Genomic DNA, 12,649 nt, shown 5'->3' on the forward strand with positions numbered 1-12,649 from the left:
CGATTAATTCTATTTCATAATTCAGTATAGTTTAAACTATGACACACATTATTGTTTAGCTTATTTGAAATACCATAAAAGTAATATTCAGTTTATAAATGACAAAATGCATTATACATTTTCTTATTACGGATTAGATGCCAATAGTATTTTAGGAAAAAACTTCTTAAAGACTTAAAAAAACCTAAATAACCATGGCTTTCTAAAGCTAAAAACTTTAGTATTTTCCCATGAAGGAGACTTTTTGAAAATAAAAATATTTGTAGAATAGATAATAATAATGCATTGGCATGTAAAAAAAAGAATTAAAATTGGATAAAACCGTATCAAAGAAGACAAACGATAGACATCTCATCACTCAATAGTAAAAAAGAAGATGATTGATGAAACTAAGCGAGGTTTCAGATTATATCAGACGCTTAGTGTAAGGTTCACGATAAAGTGCTTTTAGAATATTATCAGCTGATTCAAAGTTAATTATTTCTAAAATGTGTAAGACCCTTAGGTAACTTTTCATCACGATCAATATAAACCGTGAATGTAACCAAATAAGTACAGTTTTAATGTCGGTGAATAATCTGGGAAAACATTTTAAACATTATAATCTGTTATACTACCTTAAGATAGCACATAACTAAAATCAAAATCCTTTAAATGATAAGCCGTAAATATAGTAAAAAAAGGTATTTAAAAAAAATTAACAAATGTTTTTTTTACAATGACATTGGATTTCTACCACCATTTTTTGCAAAATTATAGAGTAATGTTGCCTAATGATTTAGTAGCCCTCACATCCCTGTGAGAGGGTGTGTTTTGTGTTTGTGTTATTATAGTGAACCATTTTGTTAGAAGAAACACTTAAAGCACCTAATGAAACATCGTTCTATGAAATGTATATAACAAGCTTCTCATATTATTCCTTAATCATTGGATCAAGCATGTATGCTAATATATTCTGACGATAAACACATACTACACAAAATTTTGTAGATTGCACCAACATTTTGAATCCTGTGGTAAATGCCAATTTTTTTAACTTTGCTTATGAAAAAATACTTTCTATGATTACATTTTTGAATATAGACACAAGGCTTTTGTAAACTAAAAGATATTAAATCTTTACATGTTGTGATGTGTTGTTTGGAAATTGTACATAACATGCCTAAAATCTGTGTTATTTCATGTACATTTATGCGGAGGAAAAGTACATTTTACAAACAATGCAATAATTATTATACTTCGTAAATTAATCGCTTCAAACAAAGTATTCTAAAGAGCAGTAACTGACTAAAATGTATTGTAAAAGTAACAATGTAAATATACAAGGTAATAATATGCAAGGTAATATACAGAGAAAAAAACCGCATGCTTACTTTTGTTGGGTAAGCTCATTAAAGATAGGTTCGTAGCAGAATTTCTTTATGGCAGAAATACTGAATGGCTGCGTATTTTTATTCACAGTAATATTTTATAAATAGTTAAAGCAAAATATGTGTTCCTTTATTTTTTTTTTAAAGCTTTGCACCTTTTTATCATAGTCCTTAAATAAATTACATTAAATAAATGAACTTAAGCTATTTTTACATCAATCGAAAATGAGTATGACAATTATATGAGTAAAACCAAATATTTATATTACTTCGTGAAAAGTCTTAATTAAAAAAAAACTTTAATATGGTAAATATTTTGCTAAAGCCAACCCAGATTAGCCTTAAGTAAAATATAACGCCACAAGGTACATCCAACCAGACAAGGTACCTGTCATTAGCCTGTGGTGGGGAGAGGAACTCAAGATATATTATTATTAAATCAACCTCCTCCTGCCTAACATTATTATACTTTCTTCGTACTCAGTAATGTAGGTCCTATAAAGCATAAAATAAAAATGATTTGGTTTAAATTCAACAGTTGGAGAACACAAGGAAATACGACTGGATGCATATTTGATTTAGCAATAAGTTATAATACCTGGTAAACGTCTAGCGTGATTTCGGAAATAAATAGTTTAATACTGATTTAATATGTTATTTGTATTTCTTCCTATTTGTATGAGGTGTTGTTGAAAAAAAAGAATCCAAATATTATTATAATTGGATTAGCTTCGTTTTTTCACGATAAAATGGCCATTTAAAAATAATTTTCTGATTAAATTGATAATTATTAAACTCCTCTAAGCACAAATCACAATTTCATGAGATATTTCCACACCGGAAGTCTTTTTGCAGATTGTTTTTAGATTTTGTAGGTATATTTTGAGAACTGACTTATGGACTTTGTATATAGCATGTACACTGCTAAATACAACGTTATGTCATTCAAGGTTGACAGATTATTGATGATGCTGAATAACACGTAAGATAGTTGCAGGTACTTGTGTATTACAAGATGTAATACTATTCCCAATCAATATTTCCTTTATTTGTTTGAAGGCCGCTTGGAAAGTTAAAAGAATATAGTCAAATAAACTCTTTTGTATGGTAAGGTTTTCTATTTAAACAATTGCAACTGGTCTATGATTAATCTTTAACCAGAGGCAAGGTTAAATCCCTTGAGACTAAGCCAACAGCTGGCTGAAGCATACATTATGTATAGATCAGCAAAGCAGCTCTGTAAATCCATATTTAATTGTGTGTATTGTAGTGGTAAATCAGGTATTTTAGTGACAACTATTCTGTTGATTATGTTATGTAACTGTATAATACACATATATTTTAGTAACTTTGGAAAACAATGCAATTCCGTTCATGCTAACGAGCAAATTTTAACACATTAGTTATTCAAAAATAAGTTTTGATTATTCTTAGACTTTGAAATGTAAGAGATAAGTTTTAAAAATTACAATTTATCTAAAAAAAATGTTTTGGCCTATTATCCAACGTGAAAGATTAAGGATTTTGGATTAAGGACATTGTAATATTATGCATTAATGTTGTAACAAAGTCAGGATACGTATTTATGCAAATCATTATAATTATTTGATAGGAAAACAATTAATTTATGTTCTTAAAGCTATTGCATTTCCTGTATATTTTATGCCTAAGCAGCATCTTCACACAATAAAAGGAATTGTTAAATCGAAAAATACTTTTTAGTATTCCATACAAACGCAATTGATTCGATACTTTTTGGATAAAGTTTACAGTTTATGACTTAGGTTTTATGAGCAACCAACTTTAATGTACAAAGAATGAAATTATATGGTATCTTAATATATTAAAGTATGTATCCTTATCTATAAAAGCTAATCAATCTCTTCACTACCTTCCAGGTATTCGTACCTTTATTTTATAAGTAACGATATAAATCAAAATAGGCCTTTATTGTTATGTTGATCAAACGGTGCATATAAGATATGTTATACAAAACAACAAAATACTCAATATTTTAAATATAAAAGTACAGTCTGGATAAAACTACAACTTGTTGTAAAATCTACATATTTAGAATGGATATAGTGTATTTAAATATGCTCTAAAATTGGTACTAACGGATACTATGGGGTTTTAACGGAAAAAAGGTCGTATCAATGCTTATTCATAATGTATCCATCTTACAAGCTGCAAATAAAGATCCAGTGTGGAATATATTGTAGGTAAACACAACATGAAGCAGCTATATGAGGTAATCTCCAACGGAATATATTTAAGCCTTCCTGCAGCGAAATAGCTCCTCTATTCTTCTATTCTATGTTTTCCATTTTACATATTTCATATTTTGCATTTTGCCTTTAAACTTGAATATTGAAAAGAATGACATTTTCAATATTTTATTTAGAGAAATTTGATCAGCATGATTTACAGAAAATCAAAACACGTTCGTTCGTAATAATCAAGGTTAAAAATGAACGTAGATGAATTGAGCCGGCAATCTGGGTACTTTAATGTCTGTTACTGATTTCTACTTAATAAACCAGATTTTAACCAAATACAACTGATAGCACTATTAGATGGAAGCAAAAACATAGTTTTCAATTCAACTAAAAGTAAGAAAACCTAAAAGAGAAAATATAATCAATATTTTAGTGCGCTCTGTGAGTAATTGATAAAACTATGTTGAATTTTCACAAACAATCTGTGGCATTCATTACATTTTAATATGACGTGTTCTTTACTCTCTAAAAGACAATGGTAATATAAACTGACAATTTTCTTACTCACGTATGAGAAAAAACCGTTTCCAACTAAAGTTTCACATTATTTCAGCCAAAATAGTATTTTCAACTAATGTACGATTTTAGAATTTAATCTTTGATCAAAATTAGTTGTTTTAGTCTTAGGATCAACAAGCGTCTTGAAAGTGACATGAATTTGCATTACTTCTGTAACTAGTATTATGTGGATAGGTAACATTTGTAAAGGATAAGGTTGGACACTTTGCCTTTTAAATAAATATTAAATTACCTTTCTTTTGTTTTATGGAAACGTTCAAAAATCCTCAGAAGAAGGAAATTAAGGACTTGAAGTTGGAGTTCGCTCGATGTTCTTTCGGCAAAGAACTTATTGAACTGTCATCCCTTCTCAAAGAGAATAAAACTAAATATTTTCCTATGAAACATTTATTAACTTTCTTAACTTCCCGAACCACCATTATAGTACTGAAACAAGTAAAATATACTTAATACATATTATTATAAACATTCGACAAAACGTGTATTTTACTTTTACAGAAGAAGATGTCATAAGGTTTCTTAATATTTGTTCTGATTCTGATAATGAAAATATTGGTTTAGTCTTAAAAACAATGACAATAGATTCACTTAAGCTAGTTTTATATTTGGATATAGCTATAGTTATTTCTTTAAAAACTCGTGTTACCAATCCAAAACCAATTTTTAAAATAATAGTAGTGTAAGGTATAAATCATTTAAAGTGTAAAGTTTGATACTTTATTTTAGTTTGAATACCCGTTATATTTCATCTAAAGTGTATCGTCAGTGTCTTACACTTAATAAAACTGTACTTATAACTGAATTTTTACTATATCTAACACCTTTGTTAAAGGTTAAACTACTTTACCTACTCACTTGTTCTTAGATCTAATCTAGACATGTGATTATAGTCTATAGTTTAGTTTTTAATGGTAAGTATTGTTAGACATATTTTTAGATTGGTACGTGAAGAAGCAATGAGAGCAAATTCGTATGTTAACGTATAGTTCGTAATCGTATTTTATATACTCATCTATCAGTTTTTGTTGGCAATTCATTGTACTATACAATATTTGTGGCCATGCTAATGAAAGTTCTTTGCACTTACATAAACAAGAGTTTCTACCTCGAACATTTTGTTTAAGCCATTGACGTCACAGGTAAATTCGATAAGAAAAATGAAATACACGTTTTTGTACATATTTGGGAATTTTGATAAAAAATATGCAAAATCCAAATTAATTTTCAATGGACTACATTTTCGTTTAGAAAATTATGTATTTTATCATTTCAGGGATTTAAAACAAGTAATTTAAATGTAAAAGGTAAAAGATCAAACACTTTTGATAATTTTATTCTAATAATTTAAACGAACTTGAGAATTTCAAGTTAAAATCAAATTTCAATTAGCAAATCTGTAAATTACTTTAATAATTGTATGAATGGGCCGTTAGTTCTAAGTCTTGTTGCATATTAAACCTAATTTATTTTCAATCCGTGTTGTCCTACATATAAGTGCTAGCTTGTAATTGATTTTCAGTTGTATACTGGATATTTTGATTCAATAGTAATGGAATAGTGACAGTTTCGATCAAATAACAATGTTTGTTCAGTGTTGGAAATATGTTATTTATCTTACATTATGTTATGTGGTTTTAACATATAAAAGTAAAAGGTTAAATGTGATTTATTTAACAGTAATTGACGGTTTTATTCTCCTGGTGTATGCCAGAATGACAGTATGATCAACAACCATAAGGATTACTTATATTTTTACCATAATAAGAAACACTATAACTAATTATACATACAATACGTCTACCGTCTTTTTGTTGGAATTTAAAAATAATAAATTAAATGTTAAATGATCACTTTATGTGATCGTGACGTTTCAGTTGATGATGTGTCCTCTGGGGCTGTCCTCAACTTTACCTACAACAATGAAAACATAATGACAATGACTTACAATTATGACTTACATGTACAAAAACATGTTTCCCATTTTTCAAAGTGAGCACTTCAAAGATGCAAGTGACGTCTGGCAACTTTTCAAGAGTTGAATATAATGCCAAGTGGGTCGGGATAGAAGAAAATTATAGTTCAGTGGGACAAATGGCTTACACATCGATAACAATGGCTACGTGCTTTTTCCAAGAATATTTAGCAGTACATTTTTTTTTTAAATTTACATTCATAATGTTTTAATATAAGTACACTAATGTTAGTATTATGAGTATAGGCTACGCTAGAGGAAGCGAGTTGGTCTAGTGGTAGAGCGTGGGGCTTCGTTGCCCGAGGTCCCAGGTTCAAATCCTACCAATGGATTATATCTATGTAATAATACCGCAACGATCTAGGACTAGCCTGAAGTAAAACAGTTCCAAGCTGTACCGTATTTATAGGCATGCACTGTGGATGCGATACTCCCTGGTGTAGATTAAATACAGCACGAGTGAGTACTACGACTATCCGCAGTACTATTCTGATAATTAGACCAATTCGTATATATATACCAAGGCAAATATGTGGTTCGAATTCCACTATAAACTTTAGGTCCCTTAGTTGTCATTAGCTGTATGTGCTATTAATTAACAGCTGTGTCTAAGGAATGTCGGCATTAGTCACTAACAAGACTACAAGATCACCCCGCTCATCCTACACTCATCTATTCATACTTGGCTTAAAATACCTACTTTGTATGGTCACCATTTAATTAGAAGGTATTAAAGAAAGTTTTAAAGTATTAAATAGCGTCCTTGGAAGTACGGATGGAACATTAAAATATATAAACAAGTTGTATGAGTTTCAAAGAAATTTAAAAGCAATTTGAATAAATTCAAAAGACTATCCTACAATACATTTGGGATAAGGTATCTGTTTTGTAGCTATAAACAAATACAATTAGGATGCAATTAAAATGTAATTGTTAGTAATTCAATTTTTGATACGTGGTTTTTCGAAGAGTTAAACACACATTTTCTAAAAACAAATAACAATGATTTATAAATACAACAACCTTGTATATAATCGTATTTGTATACTACACATTTATGAATACATCCGACCAATTCATACCAAAATCTTTTTACACATAACTTTTGGGGAGGCGACTGTGGTCGACCTTTACATAGACTTAATTCTGGATCTGAACCTCTGCAATTACCAATTCTATTTTAGCTGTTAATCCAAAAGCTTGAGAAATAACAAAATAGGGCTGATGTGCGGGGAAAAATAAATGTAACTAAAATTCATACCTTACATAAACAGAATATACATAGACACCCCAAGCTTATTAAAAATACGTTACGACCCTGGAAAACATCTTATTAGATTAAAACAAGTCCTTGCCTCTTTGTGTGTAGAGTTCTACGTCGTAAGGACGCAAGGGAAATCATTCTTGCTCACAAACATTTAATCCAATTCACTTTTACGTCTGTTAGTAAAATAAAAAGGACTGGAGGGCAGCACTCACTTCCAAACTGGCTGAGTAACACTTTTACTTAACTAAGCAAAGTATTTAATCTAAAAAATGTGTGTAGTTGAGGCAATGCGAGAACTTTAACACAATCAATGCAAAATCATAATTTTGTTTGTAATTCTATGAGTTTTATTGATAAAATTAAGTTCTTTAAATTCCTAAACAATAGTAAAATTATAAGGTTTTCAGTATTTATTATTTAATTTTCTTCATTTTATTAAACTGTATATACCAATTAGTAACACATTTTGCAACAGGATTCATAATTATTAATCAACAGCAAATTTTAACCTTGTGATTTAAATTATAACCAATTCTGTAATTTTGTAAAACTAACTAAATGTCTTAAACGATTTAACTGTGTATTTTGAAGTTATAAACAATAACTTGTTAAACAAGTTGTTACTTTTGTGTTTCGTTTTCAACACTCGACTTTCCTAGTTATGACATACTTCTGACATTTTACACCCTTAAAATTCTTCCACCCTGGACTGCAGCCCCTTCAACCCCCCCCCCCCCCTAAGTCCGCCACTGCATGCGCATTTGGGGCCTTTCATAATTATCAGATCTTCAGTTAAGAACTGTCACGTCACAAAACATTGATGGCCAGGCTTTGAGACTGGCCAATTTTGAAATTTTAAAAGCAAACCTATATTACCCGGAATAAACTTATGTTTAAGGTAAAAACTTGCTTATGGCAAATGCACAATTTAAATATACTGAGAACTAATAGCATAGGTCTTCACGTACCTGGATCATGACTGAGACTGCCTCTTATCGCTTGGCTTCATCCTCTGATGGGTTATAGGGCGGACAGGTACAGAGTTCATTTTAGGCCCTATAGCCCATTATGCTATTGTTCTTAGATTGTCTGTTTCCTGATTATTGTATGAAAACTAAACTAAGGCTCTTCTACCTTTTCCATAATATTAATTTTGATTTAATAAATAAACTTTTACTTTATAACAACACCTCCCCGCCAAAATAAAAAAGATTTCTTCACGTTACACAAAATGTATTTACACAAAAGTTTTTGGGAGGTTAGCTCTTCACCTTACATGTCCATTCTTGGGGGCACTCTGCGGCTTCTTTGAGAGCGCCGGAGGCTAGGTACCTCAGGTTCCATACTATTGTTCCTCTGTTGTGGTGATTGTCTTGGACTTACAAGTCTCGGTGATGAAATTGGTCTTGAAATGGTAGGAGAGCTATCATGGTCAGACGTTTTCTCAGGTGTCATTTGAAGTGTTACGACCTTTTGAGCTTTTTCATATAATTCCCTGGGAAATTGGATCACAATGTCGTCATCATCATCTTGGCCTGACGGGTTACTCCTCAAGTGGTCTGCATGAACAAACCGAATGCGGCCCTCTACTTTAACTAAGTAGGTTACCGGACTTATAACCTTGTTAATGATACCTGGCTGCCAATTTACCTTCTCGTTGCGTACAGTACGAACATACACTGCTGCTCCTACTTCAAAGGCACGAGCTTGGCCTCTGTACTTGTTGGCTTTTTTTACTAGGATTTCTTGTTTATCTTGCATTCGTTGAGGCAATGAGTGTGGCTTCAAGAGGCTAAGGTGAGTCTTAGGCTTGAATTTGTATATTGCTTCAGATGGTGATATACCTGTGGTAGAGTGAGGGGTGTTCCGGTAGGTAAACAAAAATGAATCAATCCGGTGTTGTAGAGAGCGGGTTGTGTTATGCTTGGTATCATGGAGCATCTGTTTGAGGAAGGCTTCCTTGACAGTTTGCACTGCTCGTTCGGCTAAGCCGTTTGATGCAGGGTGATAGGGCTTAAGAACTTCGTTCTTTATGTGCTTCTTCCAAATATAGGTGGACTTTTTCCATTCAGTAATAAATTAATATGGTTATCAATATTCCTGTGTAGTTTAAAGTATCAATTGCGTAAAGGAATTGGATAATATGAAAGCTAGGATGACATGAGATTTCTATATTTCCAGTGATTTTTTTAAACTGTAACGGATAATGGCAGGAATAAAAATAATCTTACATCGCCTGAATATCTTAATATGAGAAACGCATTAACAAACTTCCTGAGACAACATTGATAATGACTGAAACTTTGTTTGTTGGGATATGGTTTAGGTTTTGGAGACAAATGCTGTGTATTGTTCTTTTAGTATTATATATTTTAGGTTTCAGCAAACCTATACATTGTATTATATTAAATCATACATACAAATTATCACTACTTGTTATGGTAAATATGATATTTTACAAGTGATCCCCGTAGTTTTAAAAATTTTCCTAGACAGTTTTTTTCTCATAAAAAGAAAAAAACATAGGTAAATCAAACCTTTTTTTTATTGTTAAGTCATATGACTTGTGAACTGGATACGTATTGGGTAAGTTTGTTTGATTAAAAAAACAACTGTGTAAATCAAATTAATTTTAAAGAAAGTAATTCATAAGTATAATTCAAATATAACAAAATAGTTTATGCTGTTTGAAAACACTATTTTGTATTGCCGTATGACAAAACAATATTTTAAGTCAATGATATGCGTTGATACTGGTTTTGACGTTACTTTTTTTTAACAGTTATACATTAGATTACATAACACATTACCAAAATTGGACCACCACAATGAATCATATTCCAAAAAAATATTGTTTTGCTTTATATTTGACAATAATATATCTTTTTTCAACAAATAGCAGCCCACATTTTGTGTTTTATTTCATTTCATGCAAAGATCTTGGAGCTCATACATTGTGCAGTGCAAAGCCTATGTAATAAAATGTTTCCAGGTTGACGATACAACCCTCGTGAAATCCCAGATGTGTAAGACTCACACGTCTGAAATGTGACTCATCAAAATGAGAACACTTCCAGCCTGGAATCATTAAAACTAACTACAAAGTCGACACACGCTTTGAAAGACATTGACAAAGACAAACTCTCTATGCGTTTGGTTGAATAAAAAACGCATAATGATTTATATTACCGTCATTAAAATGTATTTAAACGGTTGTTTAGTTAATAATCCAGAAAAAAATTTGGATTTGTATAATCCCCTATAAATATAAATTATCCTTAAATTTACTAAAATAGCTCTTGATGAGAATACGAAGTAAGTGGTTACAACTAACTATGGGTCTTAATTCTCTTAGATAATTCCATAAACTTGAAAAAAAAACGCTTTGATTACTATAAAGCATAATATAGGAGCAAGATGGTGAAATGATAAAGCGGGGACTTCGGTACCTAAAGTCTCGGTACACACTTATCAATTGTTAAAAGCTTTTAATAATAAGATGTTGGATGATGAATCCTGTACAACTAACCTTATATAATGTGTAAATGGTTTCACGATATGGCTAAGTAACTTTAAAAGTAAAGCGATAGCTAAAAAAAAAAAACAACAAACGATATAACATAATCAATATTCTTGTATTGAAATTGTATTTTTTTACAAATACTGTACTCAAATTTTATTGGATTGAGAAAAAAAACTTCTTTCTTTTAAGCTACCGAGGAATTTATGTTTTAATAATTAGTAAGGACTGTACCCCACAATCACATTCAACATGGGGAGTAATCCATTTACACGATGCTATTGTAGGGGTTTTGCTGTAAACTGTCTCTATTAGCATCGATAAGTATTGCGTTTAATTTAAAACATATTTACTGCTCCATAAAAAATAGAAAACTTTTCCAAAACATTCAAAATCAAATCCTTAATAAGATGTCAATTGGAAATTCATAGAATGATTTTAAAACTGCCTGTAATATGATTTACTCTAAGTACGTATACACCAACGTCTATTGAGAATAACCTAGGCAACATTGGCATTCACACGCTTCAGTCAGCCATAGACTTGTTACACCAAACATTAAACTCCTCAGCAAAGATTGAACTTACTGTCATCAAGGTAGGTGGAAGGAAGAGCTCATTACATCCTTTGTTGGGAAGACTCCCAATAAACTCCACCACTCCACCATTATTTTCTCTCGTGACAAGACCTTATTGCATTCCTTTCTGAATATTTTACTTTTAAATGTCAATAAATGCATTATACACATGCAACCTATTATATTTTCTTTCGCAAATCTTCATTAAGAAAATAAATAACAATTTTTTAAACTACAGTAATTAGTTGCGTTAATTATACTGTAGTGTAAATCTGTGACATAAGTAAAAAATAAAGTAAGAAGTTATCTGGAAGTTTTCATTTTGGTATAGGATCGGTCCTTAATAATGAATTCCAATCACAAATTTATAAAACAACTTTGAGGTAAATTTATCATATAGGTTACATTTAGTATATCTGAACTACAATTGAAAACATCTATAGGTAAACAATTATGTAAATGAAAGTGACTGTAAGTAGACAATGTATTCAACAAAAACGGAGCAAATAGAAAACATAATAAGATACAACAGGTATTATACTGGAACAAAGAAGCTATTTGCCTCGCTGCAGGAAGGCGTAAACTGATTTTGAAGATCATCCACGACCGACTTCAAGTTTTGTTTACCAAGCAAATGATCTCTTTTTTGCTCTTGTTTTATACTTTTTTTATTGTATGAAAATATGTTTATACCTTATTAAAAAGGCTAACACAATTTTATTTTAATTTGGTTTATAAGATAAATAACTACTGTAAATTTTTCATAGCTTAAATGTTGGTTTCAATTTTCAAAAATGCAAATAATATAAATAATGCAGATTAACTACTAAACTTACAAGAAGAAAATATCAGAAAGCAAATAGTGAACTTTAAAACTAACTTTGTACTAACTAACTAGATTGTTGTTTTTGGATAAATATCAAATGAGTGTAGCTTTTATTTGGATTAACAAAATTTATCAACAAATGAAATCTTATAATCGCCTTATAGTTGTAAATAATAATTAAGTTAGAATTTTGAATTTTAAAAAGTTTTGAATAAAATAGAACGTTGAAAAAGTCTTTTTACTTCTTCTAAAACTAAAGAGTATGTAGGCCTACTAACACCTAGAATACCTGTCTTAAGAAAATGCACACGAAATAATA

At 30.5% G+C, this 12,649-nt stretch overlaps 1 protein-coding gene across 1 annotated transcript; it reads right to left on the bottom strand.

Moving 5' to 3' along the window:
• Nucleotides 1-8,679: 8,679 nt before the first annotated feature.
• LOC128993023 (uncharacterized) lies at nucleotides 8,680-9,168 on the bottom strand. Its single transcript, XM_054416776.1, has one exon. It carries the CDS (start codon nucleotides 9,166-9,168, stop codon nucleotides 8,680-8,682), a length of 489 nt encoding a protein of 162 aa, XP_054272751.1.
• Between the last annotated feature and the right edge of the window lie 3,481 nt (nucleotides 9,169-12,649).

This window comes from Macrosteles quadrilineatus, unplaced genomic scaffold (genome assembly GCF_028750875.1).
Source record: "Macrosteles quadrilineatus isolate MER2022 unplaced genomic scaffold, UCM_ALF_1.0 Scaffold_4__1_contigs__length_99947679, whole genome shotgun sequence".
NCBI lineage: Eukaryota > Metazoa > Arthropoda > Insecta > Hemiptera > Cicadellidae > Macrosteles > Macrosteles quadrilineatus.